This window comes from Cricetulus griseus, chromosome 2, assembly GCF_003668045.3.
Source record: "Cricetulus griseus strain 17A/GY chromosome 2, alternate assembly CriGri-PICRH-1.0, whole genome shotgun sequence".
Classification (NCBI taxonomy): Eukaryota; Metazoa; Chordata; class Mammalia; order Rodentia; family Cricetidae; genus Cricetulus; species Cricetulus griseus.
This window is the reverse complement of record NC_048595.1, coordinates 98,539,017-98,563,654: the sequence shown is the minus strand read 5'-3', so window position 1 is coordinate 98,563,654 and position 24,638 is coordinate 98,539,017. Positions and strand designations below refer to the sequence as shown.

Here is a 24,638-nt window from a genome sequence, read left to right as displayed (position 1 = left end):
CATCCAGGTGTTAGATTGGACACAGGTGTCTACTAATTCTTGTGTCTTACCAAAGTAATGGAACTGTCCTAAAATTTAATGTTTCTTACTCATTGAACATTTTAAGAGGAAGAATAGGTAGGTTTCCTTAAACTGACTGAAATAATTTTAATTCTTGATTTTTCCTCCTACCCTTAGGCCAAGATAGGCAATAACAGATCATCTGGAAGATTGACCAACCGATATTATACAGCCAACAAAAATGTCACATGTAGAAATTGTGATAAACGTGGCCATTTGTCAAAAAACTGCCCCTTACCACAAGTACGTGAGATGCATGATGCTTCTTTCTTGTTAGAGTCAAACTGTTAGGTCTAGACTCAGCTCTTGTTCAAGTATGTTGGATTACAAGTAGTAGCTCATGAGCCTGGCTCAGGGATGAGCAGTAAGTGCAGCATCTGGAAACCCTGGGATCCATTTCAATTTCCCCATTATGAGGTGTGTGACTGTGTGCAAATCACTTCCTATTCTATGCCTAGAAGACTGAGTGAAATGATTCCGTTTCCTTTCGAAACCTTCTGCTCTTTAAACAGCATATTTCATTGTGGGATGATCTTCACTGTTAGAAATTTGTGATTGTTTTCATTTATATATGTGTATTAATACAAATTATGTAAAGCAAGTACATCTACCTAGCTCTAAGATATTGTGGCATGAAGTGGCCACACTAGGTATACACATTACCTAGTATCTCTTCTAAACAGCTCGTCATAGGCATACTTCTGCTTCTCTCTGTTCCTTCTGCGACTTAGTTTCCAGATATCCTCATTCTGTTTTCCTAGGTATTTCTACTCTATGACTATTCTTCTCTAAGATAAGCTATGCTAAGTTAAGTGCCTGCTGGGCATATATCCAGACCTAAGACTTTAGGGCAGCAACATACTAATAGCTGTGTTCAAGCTTTGAGTCCAGAGTCCAGAAATAACTTTATATCGAATTATACAGGAAAGGAATAACCAATGTTCTACCATTTGATACTGATAAATTTGTGTTTGTCTGCCACATAGAAAGTCCGGCCTTGTTGCCTCTGCTCAGAGAGAGGACACCTCCAGTATGGCTGTCCCGCCCGTTTCTGCTTAGACTGCTCTTTGCCCATGTCTTCCACACACAGATGTCTTGAAAGATCTTCCTGGAGAAAACGTTGTGACCGATGTGATATGATAGGCCACTATGCTGACGTAAGTACCCTTAATGTAACTAATCCATCGATACTTTGGACAGTGTACCAGTTACAGCCATCAGCCAGCCTATTTGAAAGAATGTTTGAATTTGTTTGTTTGCTTGGTTTCTTTTGTTTTGAGACAGGTTTCCTCATTGTAGACCTGGTTGTTCTGGAACTCCATCTGTAGACCAATCTGGCCTCAAACTGAGGGGATCTACCTATCTTTGCCTCCCAAGTACTGGGATTAAAAGTGTGTGCTACCAGGGCTGAAGGGATGGCTCAATGTTAAGAGCATTGGCTGCTCATCCAGGGGACCAGGGTTCAATATCCAGTGTCCACATGGCAGCTCACAACTGCCTGTAATTCCAATTCCAGGGGGTCCAACACCCACACATAGATACACATGCAGACAATACACAAATGCGCATAAAATAAAAAAATAAAAAAGTGGTACCACCACACGTGGCTTTGAAAGAAAGTTATTGTTCCCTAAATACAATTGTCATATCCCACTAGCCACTTGCCTGCAAAGCAGTGCTCTTAATCTCAGGTATAATCCTAAAGAATCCATCAGGAGGGAACACCAAAAGATTTTTTTAAGCTCATGCTAGCATCTTTACTTACTTACTAACTAAAGATTGATTTTTCAAAGAGGTATATAATAACATGGAAATTTTACATACAAATTCATGTATGCATTAATGAAAATAAATGTACACTTATACATTTTATACAGATGTGAAACCTGGTCTGATATTCTTGTCGATGATTTTTGTTGTTGTTTTGTTTTGTTTTTGTTTTTTTTGTGACAGGGTTTCTCTGTGTAGCTTTGGAGCCTATCCTGGCACTTGCTCTGGAGACCAGGCTGGCCTCGAACTCACAGAGATCCGCCTGCCTCTGCCTCTGCCTCCCGAGTGCTGGAATTAAAGGCGTGCGCCACCAACGCCCAGCTTTATTGATGATTTTTACTAGTGGTAAAATAATACTAGTCTAAGACAATAAGTGCATGCCTCCCAGGACTTTAAATATGCTTGTTTTACTAGGTCTTTTTATATATTTAAGAAGTAATTCAGGGATTGTAGTGTGGCCTATAATTCCAGCACCTAAGAATCCTAGGCATGAAGATTTCAAGTTTTGAGGTCAGCAAAACCCTATCTGAAAAAAAAATATTTTTTGTAAGAAAGTGCGAGTAATTTAGAAGACATTTCAGTTATTTGCAACGTAGTCAGAATGATGCAATAGACATTGCTCACCTCCTGTTGTAAATGTGTACAGGATGGAAGGATCGGTTCTAATCACAATTTCAGAGCCCAGAAAATCTGATGATGTAGACTCAGCTTTGATAGGGAATATGTAGCTTCCTATAGTCAGTTTACCTTACTTCTAATGAATGTGTCACTAAGGGTCTGTCATTTTACCTCTTAATTGCATACATTTCTGCAGAGTAACACATGTTTATTTTATATTTAACCATTCCTAAGTCATTTTTTCACACTCTTACTTGGGTGCTGTCCCTTCTTGTTCCCCACTGTCTTTTTAATGCTAAGGTTGCAGGCTTGTGCCAGAAGGCCAGACCAACTCATGAATGTTGGTCAAGTTACTCTTAACTACTGCACCATATCCCCTACCTCACCTGTACTTCTGAACTGATAGTATCCATTTCTTCCTCATTTGTTGGACTCTTTGCAAGCCTTGCACTTGCCTCTATATAGAAGCCTTCGGTTCACACTCATAACCTCTAGTGATGCTGTCTTCCACCCATCTTGCCAGTACCATCTTCTCACCCACTACTACACTTTTCACCCTTTCTCAGAAGACTTCTGAAACCTTATTGACACTTTAACATTTTACAAGTTAAAAAATCAAGTGGGGACCAAGAAGATGGGTCAGTGAATAAAAGCACTTGCCCACCAAACCTGATCACTTAAGTTGGATTCCCAGAACCCATATGGTAGAAAAAGAGAACAGACTCTCACATGGGTTGTCCTCTGATCTCCATTCCACAGCATGCACTCATACACTTGCACACTGAATAAGTAAACGTTTTTTTTTTTTTAAATTTAAATAGATCAACAAAGTTTAACTTTCCCTTCCTACAGCCATACTTAGATGTTTGTTTTGCCAGAACCGGATACATAAATGCAAAGGAAATTCATAATAAAAAACAGATGAGCCATGATCAAATCTTGCTATATTTGAAATACTTCACTAGTTAACCAACAGTGCAAAAATCACTTAACTAAAATTTCATTTTTACAATGTGAAGAATAGGGATATGGCTCAAGATCTAAGTCAACCTGCACCATTGGTTTTTGCCCTTCAAGGACAAGAATATGGAGTGTGAAAAGATTTCCATCCTGAAACTTCCCAAGACTGTCCTCTTCTCAGTAACTTTTAAATCAGAGTCCTGTTGTGTATTTCAGGCTGGCCTTACACTCTTAATCCTTCTTCCTCAGCTTCCTGAATGCTGAGCTTACTAATGTCCATCTAATACCTTAACAACTTTTTTATTCTTTTTGTTTTGTTTGTTTGTTTTGTTTGTTTGTTTGTTTGTTTTTGAGATAGGGTCTCATTATATAGACTTAGAGAGAGATACAAAATCATATTTGAGAAACTTTAGTCATTCTGAACTTTTATTTTTCCTTGCTCTGTTCCAGTCTTGAAGGGCCATAGTGTTATGTCACAATCTGCGTTGTTGTATGAAGGAACAGTTAACAGCATAGTCTAGAGTCTTGACCACTTTCATCATACTCGTTACTATCCTAGCATAATCTATGAATATCAACTCTGGACTGTTATAAACAGTTCCTGCTTTGCCCATTTGCTTTCTGTTTTAAGTCGACAGCTAGAGTAATTATTTTTGTTTGCTTGTTTTTCCTCTTGGGAGGGGGCGGTCTCAAAAAGTAGGCAGCTAACTGTGTTTACCAGCATAGCCTTCTGCCTCCTAAATGCTATGATTATAGGCATGTGTCACCAATCCTGTCTTGGAGTAATCCTTTGTAACATGTCCCAGATTCAAGTATGACTTTGTATCTCTCTGAGTCAAAGCTCAGACTCATACAGTCTGTACATGGGCCATGAATGCTCTTGACTTCTTGGCTGTTGGTTTCCTGTATTAATCCCTGTTTCATACTTTATTTAGAAGATTTCCTTGAAAGACCAAATAAACTTTCCTCTGTACCCACCCTCTGTTATTTTCCACCAGTTACCCACAAGAGCTTACTTCCTCATCTTTACCACATCTACCCAAGTGTCTCCTTTGGTCCACCCTAGTTAAAACAACACACTACACCTTCAACTCCTTGCCACCTTTTCCTATTTAGATCTAATATTGAATTCACTTTTCTGTCCTCTATGTTGAATATAAGCTGCATGTCTGTTTTTAGAGTGTCCATCATAGTAACTGCTTTCTAGGGCAGTGCTCCACTGTTGTAGCTCAATAGAATTTTGAATAATGAATTAATGAATGAGTTAGAGATGATCAATCCTATGTACCCAACCTCCAAGTAAATGAGTCAGAGTCCTCAATCCTTGCACACAAGTATACCTGCTAGCACATTCTCAGCTTGAGTGGGTAACAGAGTTGACCTAGTAATTTTCCTAGTGCTGTTTAAAATATTTTCAGTCGACTTTCCAGAAGCCAGCTTACTTACAGCATCCCCAAAATAAGTGACACTTCTAAGGCAAAGGCAGTCCCTTTTCCTTTCTTTCCCAAGATTTTTAGTATTCAAGTCTTGATTTGTGTTCTTTTAACATTTACCTTGTTACCAAATACTTTTCCTAAATATGTGTGTTTTAAGTGAATGTGATAGCTGTTTTGCAGTCCTTTAGTTTGGGCCTATCAGCTGCCAGGTTCTATAAGGAAGAATCTTAACCAGTGACTTTGTGGTGAAATATAGATGCTAAGTCAACTTGAATGGCTTAAAAGAACAAATTTTTTTAAAAGATAAGATCAATTTCAGGGAGCCTTTTATAATTCAAATGATTAAGGGAAAGCTAATTTTCCTGTTAATTTACTTGAAAATCAGACCAACTACTGACTTAATGATGATCACAAATGATAGAAAATCAATACAACTTAAAATGTACTAACCTAGCAAGGGCTCAGGAGATGAAAATGTAGAACTTCTCCCTTTCTGGATTTTTTTTCCTTTTTATTTCAATTGTCATTGTTGTTGCCACAAAACAATTTGAATATATAATAATCCAAATGCTAAGGAAGGAAAAGGCCTATTTTGAAAATAAAACCATCTCTGAGCTAGTGAGATGGATCCATGAGTAAAATGCTTGTCACCAAGCCTGGCAACCTGAATTCAATCCCCCTGCTCCTATATGGTAGAAGGAGAGCACCAATTGTTGAAAGCTATCTATGACTTAACATACACACCACACTTGTGGTGGCATGCGCATACCCACACAATGCAATAAATAAATAAATTTAATAAAATAATTTAAATCTAAAATATTTCAGAATTATATATTATAATTGATTGGTTGATTTAAAGAAATGTGTAATCCTCTTGATGAACATCTCACCAATTAGGGAAGTAAAGAAGAAAATGAGACTTGGGCTAGATATGCTTTTGTCTCCAGTGTTTTTCACATTTGATATTTAAGCATAATATTGAAGCTAAGAGGCATGACTGGGATGGACTGATTTGCTTAATTAAAGATAAGCATTAAGGGGCTGGAGAGGTGGCTCAGAGATTGAGAGCACTGACTGCTCTTCCAGAGGTCCTATGTTCAATTCCCAGCAACCACATGGTGGCCCACAACATCTGTAACGAGAGCTGGTGCCCTCATCTGGCCTGCAGGGATATATGCAGAAAGAACACTATACACATAATAAATAAATAAATCTTTAAAGAAAATAACCATTAAATTAACCTGTAAGTGCTTATTCAGTTGAAAGGCCAGGATACCAGCAAGAGAGTTAAGTAGACCTCTTCACTTTGTTCTTGTTATTATTAATTATTTGGGGGATCAGAAGTGTGGGCACACATGCCATGATTTGTGAGTGGAGGTCAAAGGGCAACTTTTGGCGTTGCTTCTCTCCTTTCACCTTGTTGAAGCAGGGCTCTCATGTTGCTGCTGCTGCGCTGCATACTCCAGGCTAGCTGACTCTTGAATTTTAGGGGTATTCTCCTGTCTCCTCCCTTCTTGCCACAGAAGTTGCCCTACTTTGATTCTGTGTTTCAGTGACAAAATACTGACCAAAACCAACTTGGAGGCATTTTCTCAGTTGAGATCCCCTCTTCCCAGATGACCTCAGCAAATGTCAAGTTGATGAAAAACTAACTAGCATAGTAGTGCTCAGATTGTAGACCCCATGCCATTGCATCCAACTTTTTACCTAGGCTCAGGGATTGAACTTGGGTCCTTAAGTTTGTGCAGCTAGCATTTTTACCCATTAATCCATCTATCTCCCCAGCTCAACTTTTGTCCTCATAATCATTTTAGTGAAAATTGCTTATGTTTTCATTGCTAAGAAAATAAATCCAAAGCCAAGAATTAGCCATTCATTGGAACTGTTCGAAAGCCACTTAATTACTAAATGAATATCTGAACTTTATGTAATTGCATATACATGTTCTACATTTTAAATTGAAGCTATGTACCTTAACACATTTAAAGTTTGAAGGCAAATTCAGCCCTTTTTTGAAATTCTGTTAAACATTTTCTTTTACAACATCTCTAACGTGAAGAATTCCCCTGACCTCTCAAGCTGTCCTATAGCACATACCTCACGGTCCAGCACTTAGCCCTAGTAGTGAGCCTAGCAACGTAATGATAGGATTTCTTTGTCGAAACTAAGAATGCACTAGTAGAGAACAGAGATAATTCTTTTTCTCCAGAAGAAGGGAGATTGTCCTCCCAAGAGCCTTCAGTTTCATTAAGAATTATGTGCTACTTAGAAATGGACTTAGTATAGTCGTATGTGAGACTGACAAAGCAAATTTATACCAGCAATAAGGACAAATTCTGATACAATTGTGTTGTGGTTAAGGAAGACAAACCCTCATTAATGCCCTGTCAGGCTACAGACATACTAAATACTGCAAACTAAGGTCAACTCTCATAAACATCATTGATTCCAGACAGCTTCTGAACTGGATGCTACCAATCACTTTCAAACCATACAGTTATATACTAAGTAATTCATTTAAACATGTACTTGTATCCAATCTTTTATCATTGCAACACACCATGGTCCCCTATAGAGTCCACACTCCATTCTGTAGTACCATTATCTTCTGTAGAGTTCTCACTCAAAACCATTGTCATCTACAGAGTCCACAATCAAGAAGTACAAAATTAAAATTGGAAAGAATTCAGTGTATTAGGGAATTTTACAATTTTTTTATTAGGCCACATTCAGAGCTGTCTTTGGCCACACTTAAGAGTGTACATAGTTTCCCTTGAAAACTTTAAACTATCTGTAGAATAATTTTTTGAGTTAAAAAATGGACTCAGTTCTGTGTAATTTCTGTATATGCTTGTTTATATGTATTTGTTCATTATTAGAGTAAAAGATTACATACCAGGTTATTAAACTTGATTTTCCTCTGCACACTGAGAATAGAGACAGGCTAGGAGATGTAATTAGCTTTTCCTCTGCTTTATATCGTATTCTTTCATTTGTATAAAAAAGAAAAAAAAGGATATTTATTTCTGGAAGACATCAGTGTAAGCCAGAGCTGGTGTCACAGCCTGTAATCCCAGATGCTCAGGAGGCTTCAGCAGAAGGATCACCAAGTTCAAGGCCAATCTGGGTAACTTAATGAGACCCTATCTCCTAGTAAAATATACCAATTAGGATTGCTGATATGGCTCAATGGTAAGCCATTTGTCCAGGCTGTTTGGTGGTGGAACTCTGGTTATATCAAGAATCATAGATGCATATTTATTTCTTTTGTTCTTTATTTCCTATTCTTTGATGACTTATATTCATTTTTTAATTATCTTATATATTCAGGGTTTAATGTACACTATTTTATTACTTATGAATAATTACATGTCATAAATACTTTGGGAATAGTATAGTTAGTGACTAGCACTTACTACTGTTAAGTGTTTTTAGCCATTCTAATAGATGTGTAATACTGCTCTTTATATGGTTTTAGTTTGTGTCTGCCTAGGGACTGACATGACTAAATACCCTTTTGTATGTTCATTTTATCCCTGTGTTGTCTTTGATGAAGTGTCTACATCCCTTCCCATTTTTAATTTCAGTATTTATTTTCTCATTATTATTTTAGATACAACTTATTGCCTATATGATTCAGAAATACTTTCCCAATCAACGGCTTATCTCTTGTTAACTTTTTTTTTTTTTGAGCTATACATTTCTCCCTCCTCCCCCTCCCCTTCTATCCTCCCCACTGCCCCCCATGCTCCCAATTTACTCAGGAGATCTTGTCTTTTTCTCCTTCCTAGGTGGATCCATGTATGTCTCTCTTAGGTTCCTCTTTGTTACCTAGGTTCTCTGGGGTTATGGCCTGCATGCTGGTTGTCCTTTGCTTTATGTCTAATATCCACTTATGAGGGAGTACATATTATATTGGTCTTTCTGGGTCTGGATTACCTCACTCAGGATGGCTTTTTCTAGTTCTTTCCATTTGCCTACAAATTTTAAGATGTTACTGTTTTTTACCACTGAGTAGTACTCCACTGTGTAAATATACTACATTTTCCTTGTCCATTCTTTGGTTGGGTTGAGGGGCATCTAGGTTGTTTCCAGGTTCTGACTATTACAAATAATGCTGCTGTGAATGTAGTTAAACAAATGTCCTTGTGGTGTGAATGTGCCTCCTTTTGGGTATATGCCCAAAAGTTGTATTGCTTGGTCTTGGAGTAGATTGAGTCACAATTTTCTGAGAAACCTTGGTATTGATTACCAAAGCAGCTGTGCAAGTTTGCACTCCCACCAGCAATGGAGGAGTGTTCCCCTTACTCCACATCTTCTCCAGCATACGCTGTCATCAGAGTTTTTGATCTTGGCCATTCTGACAGGTGTAAAATGTTATCTCAGAGTTATTTTGATTTGCATTTCCCTGATGGCTAAGGATGTGAGCATTTCCTTCAGTGTCTTTCAGCTGTTTGAGATTTCTCCATTGAGAATTCTCTGTTTAGATCTGTACCCCATTTTTTATTGGATTATTTGGTCCTTTGCTGTCTAGTTTCTTGGGTTCTTTGAATATTTTAAAGATCAGTCCTCTGTCAGATGTGGGTTTGATAAAGATCTTTTTCCTATTCTGTAGGTCACCATTTTGTCTTATTGACCGTGTTCTTTGCTTTACAGAAGCTTCTCAGTTTCAGGAGGTTCCATTTATTCATTATTTCTGTCAGTGTCTGTGTTACCGGTATTCTATTTAGGAAGTGGTCTCCTGTGCCAATCAGTTCAAGGCTGCTTCCCATTTTCTCTTCTATGAGGTTCAGTGTGTTGAGGTCTTTGATCCATTTGGACTTCAGTTTTGTGCATGGCAATAGATAGGGATCTGTCTGCAGTCTTCTACATGTTGACATCCAGTTGTGCCAGCACCATTTGTTGTAGATGCTTTCTTTTTTTCTATTGATATAATTTTAGCTTCTTATTCAAAAATCAGAATTTCATAGGTGTGTGGATTGGTATCAGTGTCTTTGACTCAATTCCATTGGTCCATTGTCTGTTTTTATGCCAATACCAAGCTGTTTTCATCACTGTAGCTCTGTAGTAGAGTTTGAAGTCAGATATGGTGATCCCACCAGACATTCCTTTATTATACAGGGTTGTTTTGGCTAATCTGGGTTTTTTGTTTTTCCATATGAAGTTGAGTATTGTCCTTTTGAGGTCTGTGAAGAATTGTGCTGGGATTTGGATGAGGATTGCAATGAATCTTTAGATTGCTTTTGGTAAGATTGCTTTTCAATCACTTACTACTTGTGTATAGAAAAATATTTAGGATTAAATATGTGTAGTAGTTCTCAAGTGTTACAACTATAGTTAACTTACTTTTGGTTGCCTGTGTTTTCTGTTTACAATGAATGTTAATGTTCAGTACTTTTGTGTGTGTGTGTGTGTGTGTGTGTGTGTGTGTGTGTGTGTGTGTGTGTGTGTGTGTGTGTGTTGTCTCAGAGATCAATGTCAAGTGTCTTCTTCAACCAATTCTACCTTATTTTTTGAAGCAAGATCTCACCAAAGCTATAGCTCCCTGATTTGGCTAGACTTGACTGGCCAACAAGCTCCAAAGATCCTCTTGCCTCTGCCTCCCCAACACTAGGATTACAGGAGTGTGCCACCTCACCCTACTTTTTACATGAGTACTAAGGATCCAAACTCAGGTCTTCATGCTTACACAGTAAGCACTTTACCAGCTGATCTGTCTCCCTAATCCCTATATGATGTTTTTAAGATGAGCTTTTATATTACATTGTGACAGCATCAGCACAACTCTGAACCAAAAGTGTATCTGACAAACCCTGGATGCTATAAGAATCTTGAGAGAAAAGGAAAAGGAAATTTCCATAGCATTTAATGATATTTTCATAACTAGAACTGAATAATAGAGCATGATCATGAATAGAAATAATGTAGTTAACAAAGGAAATAATTTGTTTCATTGGGTTTTTGTCTCTTGAGAGCTGTTTATATTTTATATATGTAAATATAAATAATAAAAGTCAAATTCACTGTTCATTGGGCACTCATGAGAGAGCTCATGACAGTTAAGAATTAAGGGATACCATCAACCCAAGTTTTTGTTGCTGTTCTATATGGGAATGTCAGGATTTAAAACTGAGGCTCTAGACTGGTGAGGTGGCCACCCAGCCTCATGACTTGAGTTTGATCTCCAGAATCTACATGGTAGAAGGGGAGAACCAACTTGGGCAAGCTGTCATCTGACTTCCACATGCATGCACACATTCATGTGCACACATACCGAACAAATAAATGTAAAAGGTTGTTTTAGAAAGAAATGGCAGGAATGGAGAGAGAATGCAATGGTTAAGAGCAGTTGTTTTTGCAGAAGACAAGAATTCAATTCCCAGCACCCACATGGTGGCCTACAACCATCTGTAACTGCATCTCCAGGGGGCCTTCAGGCACCAGCTGTGAACATAGTGCACATGCATGTACGCCCTCAAAACACTCATGCACATAAAATTAGTTAGAAAAAAATGCAAGTTCTGGCCGTGGTAGCATGCACATGTAACCCCAAAATTCAAGAGGTCAGGCAAGGCTGCATAGTGAAACTCTGTCTCAAAAACTAACTAAATAAATAAACCCATAAGTCAGTGAAAAGACAGAATTTCTGAGTAAGTTGCAAGTTCTAAAGAAATTCAAGATACTGGAGAACAGGAGACTTCTCCTCGCCTGTGTACATTAATGTATGTTTACTAGCATACCATCAAGATAGATTTCCAGAATTATGAGGGTTTATCTTCCAAGTTTCTCATTTCTTGATGAAATCTTTGGTTAAGGTTAAAAAGGAAGTGCTTGTAAAAATGCTGTGATTATTATTGTTTCGACATTGTAAGGAAAAGAAATCAACTAAGTTTGAGTAAATTGAGCAAGGACATGTCACTTTGAGAATAGGGTGGAATGCTTTGGGTTTTCATCAGTGATCAAAATACTTTAATTTTTTTGTTGTCAGAAGTTAGCTGTAAGATTCAAAGTCAGATATTACCTGATCCAATATCCTTTTCTGTGTATTTTTGAACAACTGAAAACATTAAGTAGACCTCATCTGAATGTCTTAGGTGCTCATCAATTTGATTTTTTTTTTCCGCTATGAAGAAAGGAACCACAGTGGCTACAACTAAATAAAATCTAGTTTATCCTTTCCTTTTTGATTTGTTTTTTGTGAGTCTTTACTTTCCTACTAAGCTTAACCACAAAGATGAGCTGATCACTATCCAGTGGAATCTCGGCTGCCTTATTGATGTCCATTTGTCCATGACCATAGAGCTCCAATGAAAGTATAGAGAGTGTCAGTCTCTCGTGACTGAAGTTCTGACTAATGATAGTTGAGTACTAGCAGGCATTGTTCTGAGGAATTAATCTTACCAAGTTTCACCATCATAGGAGCCATGTTTTACAAATAAGGAAGCTGAGACACAGGGTCTATGATTTGTCTAAGACAGTAAGTACAGGGCCAGGATTTGAACCCAGCCATTTATTTGGTTCTGGCATGCTGATTTTAACAGTTGTGTTCTCATGATTCATTATCATCATTTTCTTCTATTGTTTTACTTGCAGTATCCTTAGATAAAAACAGCATGTGTTAGAAGATTAGCAACTATTTGTAAAATGAACTTGCATCAGTCATCTGGAATCATAGAGTAACTCCAGAAACATTTTAGAGTCCTTATACAAAAATCTTCCTCAAAAGAAAATGTCACTTAAGAGAACTGAGTATGTGTGTGTTGAGGTTTTGTGTGTGTTTGATTTTAATTATTTTTCTGTAAAATAAGGACAATAATTTGACAAACTTTATGCCCTTACAATTGCACTTAAGAGACTACAAGAAAGTGAACATTTTGTGCAAAAAAAAAATAGCAGTCTGTACTCCTTATTGCAGAGGATCATGAGTATAGGGACTGATTAAATTTTGACCTTGAATAAAACTATGGAGTCTGGCTCATTTTGGAAGCAGCTTTGAGATATTGATCAATGAATGGCTTTTCATACTAATTGCTGAAAAAAACAAATATAGATTCTATATATATTGTCACACATAGGTGATGTATATGTGTATAGATGTATTTGTGTTAATGTGTTTTATAGCTTCTCTTTACCAAGAACAGCCAGTTTTTATGCAGAGTAGAAATATCGTAAGCAACCTTAAAACAGTAACGTCTTGAATTTTAATTATAGGTTTCTGTTATTTTAGACCTTAGAGCTGTTTTTATGTAGAATTTTAATTTAAGGTAAATGTTAGGATAATCTCTTAAATTTTTCACTCTAAGATAAATCCTTGCTCACATGTACTCAGTGTATATGCAATAGGAAGCATAAACACATTGTGTGTCAGAGGAATCACACACATACACAGTGATTAGCCGAGTATTTGGACAGTTGGGTGACTTAAGAGTCATTATATGAAGAGTCTGTTGACCAGACTCCAGCACAGGGTCATTCACTTGAAGTGGAGGTGCCTAACATGATATAAATGTGCATATAGGAGAGTTACACTGGTAGTTGAATCAAGAAACTAACATTTTTCTTGCAATTGTGTCTCATTCAACAAATTTTAAACAAAATTATTCTCTTTAGTTTTTCCTATTTAAGTTATTCACCATCCCTGAATATTGCTTGTTTTATTAAATCTTTTGTTTTGCTGCAGTGACTTAAGGGGCCAGCTCTTAACAACAGAGGCTTTGACAAAGCACCAGAGGGTTCTGTTAAAAAGTTGTGTTTCGTAATTGTAGTTGTCGTGTCAGAGCCTAACTGACTTGGAGCTGAAGGATTTTTGTGAGATGAGTAGCTGTGCCAGCAGGGACCCAAGTCTCCTGGGCTGGCCGCGCTCTCATTAAGATTTGCCGCTAGCAGTGGCGGTGTTCAGCATGTATGTGACGTGCATTCTGTTATTGTATGCTTGGCTTGTCAGCCTGCAGCTTTCTGACACTCACTTATGTCACTCTTTATTCAGAGAGGAAGAAGCTTTTGATAATTTGACAAGACAAGCTCTTAAACGATCTAGGTCATGGCCTTCACTGTCTGTGATTGTGAACATATTTCCTGAAAGCCCTGTCACTCATCACAGCTACATTTTCTCCCGGGGAGCCACAGGCCTGTCCTGGTCTCTTGTCAGCTCATACATTTTGGTTATTCATATACCAAATACAGTACTGAGGTTTTTTTTTTTTTTTCTTCCCTTTTGCAAATGCTAGCATGTTAGTAAGGCTAATCCTTTCTCCTGTGCTGTGTTCCCAGCAGGGCTGCGTTCAAGGGCTCTCTCTAGTACAAGGCAGACAACTGGCCAAGGGGAGCTGAGGAGGAGGAAAGGCCGCTTAGTGCTGTTTTTGTGTTTGTTCATTGTTGTGGAAATATGAGAACTGGTGGCAAGGGCCTTGTCTGTTGAGCACTTGAGTCTTGGTCTGCTGTCAGGGGCTGTTTAAGATTGAGTGTTTTATTTTCTTTGATGTACGCATTTGAGAATAGGGAAGTGGGAATTAAACAACAGATGCCCTAAGCCGTTGTTCTCATAAAACAATAATTAGCACCTGATAAAATTCAATATGGGTGGAAATGCACAATATAAACTCTCAATTCATCTGGCATGGCAAACTGTGTTAATTCATCTTTGAATTTTATGAATAATAACAATCAGTTATTCATGTATGTTTATTATCCAAAATACAATAGACAGGAAAACAAGTTGGGCAAAAGTTGGCAAACAGTGTACCACATTGCAGAAACAGATGTACAAGTGCACTTTGTGTGTTCGGTTGTGTGACTTAAGGACGCCCTGTGGGTCCATCTACCTAAGTACCAGTGAGGGGAGAGGACCGAGGCAGTAATACAACTGTACTTTGATGCTTTATTATACTTTCACTTTAAATGAGCTGCACAGCTGACTACTCATTCAGTTTAAAATTTATTTTAAAATAAATTAGACCAAGTTTTCGATTGCGATAGTTAGCTTCTTCCTTTAGAAGCTAATTTATTCCACCTAAATTTTCCATGTACTAGATATATAAACCTGAATGCTTGCCCTCCTCTTTTGTGAGAAATTTTAAAATATGTGTGTGTGTGAGGATGCTAAGGAATGTTAAAAAGAAGAAGGGAGAGGAAGAAGAAGCGACTGCCAAAGCTTTAGCATGTCAAAAAAAAAATAGGATTTTAAATTTCAATTAATGATTGCAGTTATAGTTCATACTTAAATAAATGTGTGTGCTTTCTGTTGACCCTTCCTTTGAAGTCTCTTTTCTAACCTTACATAGTATTATGTATAAAATAGTAAAATGGAGCTGTACATAGGAATGCTAAATAGCCAGAAAGAATTTTTTAAATTGCAATGCTACTGTCTAATAAAAGAAAGGAAGTTTCAAGTATTTCACTACTAAATTTCTGTATTAGTCATCATCTTTGTGTACAGAGCGACCAAATGATTGTTCAAAAACCAAGTAATTCTTTCTTTTATTACTAAATTGCTACTATACTAGCAAAGGTCACATGGTAAAGTGGCATTCTGCCAGTCTATGACAACTCAGTGATTGTGATTTTTCAACCGTATTATTCTGAGGATACTGTGGTAATCAAGAACTATCCATAACTAATGTATAAATAACTGCTTGCTTATCTCTATAGTAATCCAACTCAAATTATATGTACACAGCAAAAAGGTTATGCTTGAAGGTAGGAATGAGTATTTAAAGATATATCATACGTTAGGTCTTTGTAAGTATGTTTGTACTTATCATCCTTAAGAACTTTTGTAGCTATTATTTATCAGGTACTAACATTGTCTTTGCCTCCTGAAGCTACTTTTAATTTTCTGAATTTAGTTTCCTTTCAGTTAGTTTTATTCATCCCGAAATTATTGACATAAGCTGTGGGGTTTTTTTTCCAGACACTTTATATTTTATTAACATTAAAACTGGGAAGCTGACCACTAGGCATTCTCATTTACACACTTTTCTATAGAAAATTGCATGTGCTAATTAGAGTATATAAGATGTGATTTCTGAGTTATACTATCTTTGTCTAACCACTTATGTGGTATTTTCAGTAGAGTTTTTGCTGTTCATAGTTGCTGTCATCAACGTTCTGTTTCTGCAAAGATGGTCAACTGATGAGCTAAATAGTTGCTGTTAGAGACAGTGTTTCCTAAACAAGGTCATAATTTGCCATGAAGAGATTGACGTGACTGTTGCCAAGTATTTTGTTGTTATTTATTGTGATTTCAGTAAGTTCATCTTTGACAGAATTTTTGAGGTTTTGTTGTTTTGCTTTTAGATTATTTCTCTCTAAATATGAAAACATGTAAAATTTTAACATTTAGAGGAAAGGGCTTAAACTTGAGGGGTTTGGTGGGGGGGGTTGGGTTTTTTTTTTTAATTCTCTTTTTCATCAACTATTAAGTTAGCACCAAATAGTTCGATAAAAGATAGCAGCAGCTATTACAGAGAAGTATGTAACGCAGTGAGGGCTTCTTAGAAGCACTTGCTCTAAAATTGTCTTCTGTTTGTGCTTCCAGAGAAGTTCAGAATGCTCCTTTAAAAGATGTGTTTGCTTAATAGTACAGATTTTGATCACTGCTCTTGATTTACTAGTTTAACTAAGTTATGACTCTTTATCCCACCTTAGTACCTAAACTTCTAACCTGAGAAGAAAAAGAGGAGGAAAACTTTGTTACTGGCTTCCTGACAATGGCAGGGAGTGTGCTAAACCAGTGTAAAATTCAATTAAACTGTCTAGCCAGGTTTTTGAAGCTGAAATGCAGACCCTTTCTGTTAAGCTTCTTATTTTCCTGTGACCGACACCGGTGGATGCTGGGTTATGCCAAAACCAACAGGCTGTAAAGTACCTTGTTTCATGCTCCCAGCTGATCAATATTTTTATTTTCCAGGCCTGCCCAGAAATCTGGAGGCAGTATCACCTAACGGTGAGTAAAAACACCTTTTATTTTCCTCAACACTCAGCCTATTTACCCTTCTCTGAACTGCTGACCATAAAATATAGACAAGCATCTTCTGCAGCAAGATAATAAACATCTGGAGAGTTTGTACTGAGAAAGCAATAATACACCTTCCCCACTGCCTGTCCTTTATCTTCCTGTTTTTAAAAGATTTCAAATGATTTCTATTACTCACATCATTGAATGATTATATGTTGATACTCTCAGGCTTAGACTATATTCATTAAATTAAATGAGAAAGGTATGCTAGAAGCTATGAAGCAGTGTAATAATTCAGTGCCTTTACAATATTGTTACCACAGTCCATAAGCATAGAGCCCACAACACCATCCATTATCATTTTTCTGCTTTTACTAAGATAAATTCTTAAATGATTAGAAAAAGCTCAGTGTACCTCTCATAGGACAGTTCAACTCTCCTGTCCTTGAAACTCTCTTGACATACATGCTTAGTCAAATTATTAAATTCTGATTTATTAAGATTTTGCTCTTAGTAAAAGCATAAAAATGTCACTATACAATCCAGTTGACTGATGCTCAGTATTATGAAGTCAGCTCACTTTGACTCTCCATCTTAAACAATGTCAGTAGTTCACTGTTGCCTTACTGCTCCTTCTCAATATAGTAAGTTGCGCTGATAGACAGTTTCTTTTAATTATACAGTTATATGACTTAACATTATTAATAGTTGTTGAAGTTTAATATATAAAGGGTTTTGTGTATAATAAGGAAGATCAGAAAAGAGAAACGGCAGTTTAGAAAAAAACATATCTTCATACTGCATTCCTCTTGTAGAAGTAAAAAGTGAGCCAACAGGTAGACTCATTTCCCATTGTCTGTTCGGGCCACAGTATCTGGGATAGCATCTGCAGGTCTGTTTAAAGCTATAGTGTTATAGAAAATAAAAGTCATATACATTTCTATATATTGTATACATACATGTAAAAATGCAGTCAATGGATTATATTTGTGTAGCAGTTCTTTGGTAATGGAATAATGGTGAAGCCCTTATAGCCTAAACCTGGTGAAAGCAGAATTAATTATTCTTATACTTCTCAAGATCACAGAGTCTCTGTATAATGGTACAGCAGTACTCATTAGCTTTATTAAGTAATATCATTGTAGATTTGACTGTTATTCTTTTAGCTTTTCCACTAAAGAATTTTATGTGACTATTAATGAAGGATGAAAGGTAATTTCAAATGTAACAGAAATACTTAAAGATATTTTGAATATTTTTTAGCTTTTCAGAAACAAATTATAAAAAGAGTACAGATCTTTCAATGTGGAAAAGAAATAAATTCACCTTTATTAGAATATAATATATCCTATCTGTAAGAATAACATTCAGTTTGAAAACTATCCATATCTGGAAACTTGGTTGATTTTCTTTCAGAAAATGTTGAAGTAATCATTGTAGTTCACATCTGCCGAGTTTTAATAAACAGTGAATTACTATGCAAGAATAACTGTATGTTTATAAATGTGTAAATATTTATCAGTTCATCTAAAATATATCATTTTCTAATTATTTAAATTGCCTTATCAGTATATGAACAATATGTGAATGTCTGCCTTAATTAAGCAGTATTAAATATTGAGTGAAAGCAACTGCATGCTGGTTTTAGCCATCTTCAGCCCTTTTACTAGGCGATGGACTGCCATCTATTGACTCAGAGTAGCCCTCGCATGTGAATATGGCATCAATCACAGCAATGGCCACAGAAGAAACTAGGTTTGAAATACTACTATGTATTCATTTCAACCAGCCTGCTTAAAGCTATGGAGCAGTCTACAGTTCATTGTGGTGTATTGGTTTCTTTTCTAACCAAAAATGTCTATTTCTAACCCCAATGAACTGTACTTCAGGATTAAATTTATTTTAAAAAGTTCACTTTGGAACTGTTTACATCTGAGTGCTTTTCACTTGCTGTTGTGGGGTTCCCAGCTGATGAAACTAGAAACTCATATCCAGAACAAGTACATTTTCAGCTGCTGCAAAAACAAGCTTGTCTAGGAAGCCTCTCTTTTATAACCATGTAAGAAGGATGGTGACATTGATTAACATAAGTAGACTTGTGAATTTCAAAACTTCCTTAAAATATTGTGGAATGAGATAACAAAAGAGAAGTTTTCATTATTTTCATTAATTTCATCAAAGGTAAAATGAAGTCTCCTAAATAGAAGAACTTTTTTAACAAACTTGATTTTAAGACAATAATAAAAGGCAAGTCCATCATTCTAAAAGATCCACACTGCTGATAAGAGTCTAAAGCACATACCCAGCATAACATGTGGCTTTATTGCTTTTCTTTTTACATTTCAATGACTAATAAAAAATCATACCTTGTAATATCTTTGTTAATCTGCAGACATGCATCAGGAAAAAATTATTTAACAATCACATAATTTCCTTAAATAGTTATTACTTCTGCTTCCTCAAGTTAGTTTTTAAATGTTTTAATCATAATAACCCTATTCTTTACAACTTCCAGTTCCAGATTTTTAGCAGCCTTGACTTCATGTATTTTTTTTCTTCATTCAGATAACTCCCTATCAAGAAAGTCCCTTCTTCCATCCCTTCATTTCTTCTATCATAGTAAAAACCCTAGGCTAATATGGCACCAACAGAGTTTTATAATCAGTAGAATTTTTACCTGTTAGAAGTATGATTGGACATGCATTACACATTCTTAATTTGCTTATTTAAAAAGTAATCAGGAAATTATAATTTGGAGGCTCTATGTACTAAGAACCAAAAAGGTTAATGCACCTTTTTTGTTTAATTTTGTGTTTGGACTTCTTTGGTATGGACTTAAAATGTATTGCAACCTTACTGCTTCTTATTTTAACTAAAAATTTCAGAGTAAGGAAGAAAATATAATTTTTATAAAAGGGTTAAATTTTAAATGTTTATTCATAATGTTTAGAATGCTTAGAATTTACAGTTCAAAAGTGAAATACTTACTAATTGTGCAGTAGAGAAGAGGAATAAATTTCCTTGCTTTCTTTCTGGCCCAGGGAAGGCTTATGGCCAGGACTTATTAGTGGTCAAAAGTAAGACCCTGAGCCCACTGAATGGCAGGCAGATGGCAGTTAACAGCATTCCATTTCATTTTCCATTCCATGTTCACACCTTATCTGGGAACATCAACTTAGAAGTGTATTTTTTGAATTTTCACAGCATGAATTTTGCACCAAATCAGAATTTTACCATCTAAGGGATGTCATATGCCACAGAATGGTACCCCAAATATCAGCAGACTGAAAGCTAACTTTAGAACTGCTGCTTCACAGTCCAAGAGGAAAGACTAAGGAAGTGAATATAGGTACTGAAGTTACAGCCATTCAAATGTCTTTATCTTGAGTTGAGATATAAGGAAGGGAAATAACAATTTTTAACTGCCTAATGCTAAAATGTCATGTTTTTCTTTAAAAATAACTTTAAAAGCAAAACATTTTAAAAAGCCAACCTCAATGGAGAATTTTTTTGTATTCATTTTTTTCCAAAGAAGCTTCCTTTTGATTGGGTGTGTTAGGAGCCTTGGGTGAGAGCCTCTTAGCTATCTAAGCAGACCTGCCCACTGGTAAGAACACTGTCCACATGCTGCTTAACTGGGAAGGCTTCATTCTTTCCTGTGTTTGCAGGTGTTGGTGAGTGAAACAGCCCAGGTGTGTGTTCAAGAAAATAGAATCAGTTGGGCATTATCTTTAGAATCGTCTATTCCAAAATAGAGTGAGGCCTAGTTCTCACTATTTAAAAAAAAAAAAAAATTACCATTTTTAAGGGCCTGACAGAGAGATGATCATAAACAACACTCTTATAAATTCATTTGGTAGTTCAATCAACTTTGCCAACTCCCAGAACCAAGAATACTCATAAATTGTAGGAGTTTTCTCTATGCTGCTGTGTCAATGTTTTGATTAACTAAATATTGCTATTGAGACACTCGCTGTCTGTTAAATTTCAAAGATGCAGTTTTATTTAAAATCCTCTTAAACACTGACACTATGCTAAAGTTAATGTGCTCATTTAAGTTCTGGGGCTTGTGAAGGCATGTGTCCTTTTTGTAGTCCTTAGGTGATGGTGTCCTTACAGCGCTTTACACCAACCCAGCTGCTTCACTTTTCCTTCAGGTCACTTGTTATCTAAACAACAAGATTCGTTTGCTTGTTTTTTGGTGCTGGGTCTGAACCCAGGGCTTTATGTATGCTAAGTATTAGCTTTGCTACCACTAGCACCAATAAGAATCTTTTTTAATAAGCATTGATGACTTCAATGATAACATAGGAAATACATTTGAACAGTGACAGAATTTTTGAAGATTTTTCACATGGAAATTTTATCTGAAATAGTATGGTATTTAAGTGTTTGTTCTGCCCTTAATGTCAAAATTATGATAGATTTTTTTTAACTTAAGTCTTACCATTTTATAATTTAGTATATAAAAAGTAATTACTACATTAAAAGAGTTAAATTAACTAATTTTTTTAAGTGTTTCACTGACATGCCAAAAATAATCATTGAAAGCAAGTAGGAAATGCGCTTTCAATGAGGGTAAAACCTGGAAGTGTCAATCTCAATAAATGAGATTCATTTTTAAACAAATATAATTTGCCAAATCACCAAAAAGCAATTTTCTAAAGTTTTTCCTATAAGGGGAACTGGAAAAGCATGGACACTGTGCACTCTTAATGTATATTTTTTCCTTTCATGTTTCTTCAAATCATGAGCACATGTTTAATTTTTGAGTGAAGGGTATAATAAAATAATTTAAATTGGGGTATAACTTACTTATATTTATTGAAGTAATAATACTAGTATTTTCTTCTTTTGAAGGAAAATGAGGTATCCATTCCTTCAGAGATTTTTCAGCATACTTGATTTTTAATATTTTAATGCAAAAGTAACTTGGCTTGGACAGGAAATCAATATGGTATGTTTTGTTCAGGCTTGTTCTTGCCTAAATATATTTGAATACTTCATGGTCATGATCATGACGTAGATAAAAGCATTTGAAATACTGAAGCAGTAAGAAGTGTGTATTGCCTGTACAGTTTGTGGATGGCTTAAGAAAACTTGTGTTTTGCCCCTTTCTGAATGTCTGTAAGCATCTCATCATTAGCTTCCATACTTTCGTTCATTTTTTAGATAATAATACTGCTCAGTAATAAATTTAATCTGAAGATTAAAATAATAAATTAAAGAAATAAATAAATTTATTTAATCTGAAGATGATAACTTCTTTTTTCATTTGATTTTTAAAAAAAGGTCTCCATGCTTTTTGACCTGTCCCTTAATGGCTGGAGGGTATTGAGGACTTACATGTTCACCAAATGGACTTCTTGTGGCCATTCATTTTCTATACTGTTTTTCCTGTTTTTAACAGAAAGGTAGAAAATTACACTCAGACATTTTATTATCCTTTCTTCTCCCCCTCCCCATTGAGTTCACTTTTACTTACAAATGAATTATATTTAATCATTGTAGGAAAAAGTTGTTAATAAAATATATAGCAATTAAATTCCACTTCTGGGTGTTTACATTTTAATATATGGCACACTCTGATCTTTTTTCTTCTGTCTCCCTTAAACTAAATTTTTTCAAACTTATAGTTGCTCACCATATACTGTCTCTAGTACCAGAAATTATAGTCTTCCAATCTGAAATGTTAAGCAGTTTCTATTTTGTCAGGCTACCTTCACACCAGAACAGAGAACTAAAATGTATAATTTTATCATATTTGAATGGCTACTTTTCATATAATAGGTGATTTATGCCCATTCCCTAAAGTACATTCCAGGTAACTGACTCTGTTGTGTGCTTTTCTGGATAGTTCAGTGCAACAATAGATGTAAATAAGGTATACAAACCAGTGTTACTTGCATTAGTTAATTATAGTTAGGATCAACATAGTCTTTAAGGTGCAGGTCAGTCCTTTGACAACTCAGGAAAGCATCCCTTGACCTCTCCACAAGCAGTGTCTCTGAAGCAGTGCTGTTTTTGTTATTACACATGCTTCTGTAATAAACAAGTTAAGCTTACTTTGAGGTTTCAAAAACACTCTTTTAAGTGACTTAAAATGAATAAATTACCACTCAGATTGATCTGACTTTAAACTTGAAATTCATTGGTTATTTAACTCCCTCATATATTAGAAAGTAAAGGGGATTATATGTGAATTTGTACATTTGTAAATATTTCTTCCAGATACTTGAGGATTGGCCCTTAAGTAATGTCAGTAATTTATATGAAGAAAATGATACCAAGTCATAAAACATTGAACAATTAAAGAACACTTGAAGACATATTTATAATCCAAATCTACATATATACACACACATGCATGTATATGAGATTAAGCTGTGCCTTCACCTTAACTGGTTTACCAATATATGAATGGATCCTTTTTCAGAAACATGAATTATTTAATGCTGAGTGTTCAGAAATCTGTATTAGTGAAAATAATTCATACACACACATACATCAATTACTGATAAGGCCACCCGATTGTTTTGTTTTTGTTTCAAGGCAGGCAGTTCCTCCTGCCTCAGCTTCCTAATTGTGGGATTGCAAAAATAAATCACTATGCCCAGCTTTATTTTCTTTGCTTTAAAAAAAAAAAGTGTGTGTGCATTATATTATGCATGTACATGTAAACACACATAAAAATAACTTAATCTACTAGATGTATTATAAGGCCATCTTTATAATTGTAATTTCTCTGTGCTTATAAATGCCCACTTAAGGTTTCTGTTTGTTTGTTTTCTTTTATGAGCTTTGGCTGGGCTGGCCTTGAAGTACTGATCCTTTTGCTTCAGCCTCCAAAAAACTAGAATTACAGGCATGATCTATCATTCCCAGCTAAATACCTACTTCCTAAAATATGCTTGTATACAGACATTTGCAGTTAGGAGAATTAAGTTTGGGTTAACTTTGCTTATAAAATAAAATAAATGTCTTGGATCTCTGACATTTCCATAATTTTACAGTTGTACTACACATTTTTTAGAAAAACATGCTATGAAATTTGGACAGGAGTGCAGGCATATCGATGAGTTAATGTTCTGTATCAAATACAAGGAAAAACAGATGCCAACCTAGGGCTGTACTCTGGTTCTAAGTTTGATTCTTTCATGTAGCATGTTCAGAGGTTGTGATTAAATGTCTAACACAGAAGAGCCTCAGTTCTCGCTCTAAAAATGGTGGTAGTGCTTCCCAGGACTTTGTGAGTATGCAGTGAGGTAACTGCCGCACTTCACAGCTTTCCTCATTACATGTTACAGCAGGTAAGCTCCACACAGCAAGCCCACGGCACCTCACCTTGAGTGTCTCTGCTCAAAGTGAGGAGAGTGTAACAGCCTCTTCTTGGTGACCTAACAATGTTTCCTTCTTACAGTTACTGGAGTTACAATACTTACAAGCTGTTCTCCTTTTCTTAATATTTATACTTGTCTTACTTGTTTCCAAAAATGTAGGTGAGTAACTTCTTTTTTTCTTTTTTCCCAAGACAGGGTCTTGCTATGTAGCCCAGGCTGGCCTGGAATCGCTATATAGCCCAAGCTGGCCTGGAACTCGAGATCCTCCTGCCTCAGCCTCATGAGTGCTGAGATTACAGGCGTGCGCCACCACGCCCGGTTTAGGTGAGTAACTCTTAATTAAGTACAGCAAACAAATTATTTTCTTAATTTAATTTACCTGAAAATCAGCATAAAAACATTTAAGATTAGATCACAGAAGATTAAAGTTACTTCCTTTGCTATAAAAATAACAATGTAAAGTACTTGTCATTGCAATGCATGTTTAGTACTGGG

The 24,638-nt window shown here is 36.0% G+C and overlaps 1 protein-coding gene across 2 annotated transcripts in view; it reads left to right on the top strand.

Annotated features, from left to right (window-relative positions):
* The window catches only part of Zcchc7 (zinc finger CCHC-type containing 7), a 176,522-nt gene that overhangs the window by 136,669 nt on the left and 15,215 nt on the right, over positions 1-24,638 (top strand). For both annotated transcript variants that reach the window (XM_027403193.2, XM_027403194.2), the window contains exons 4-6: positions 178-303; positions 1,047-1,217; positions 16,756-16,791. In XM_027403193.2, the coding sequence (XP_027258994.1) occupies positions 178-303; positions 1,047-1,217; positions 16,756-16,791 (333 nt within the window). The remainder of the gene's footprint in view (positions 1-177; positions 304-1,046; positions 1,218-16,755; positions 16,792-24,638) is intronic.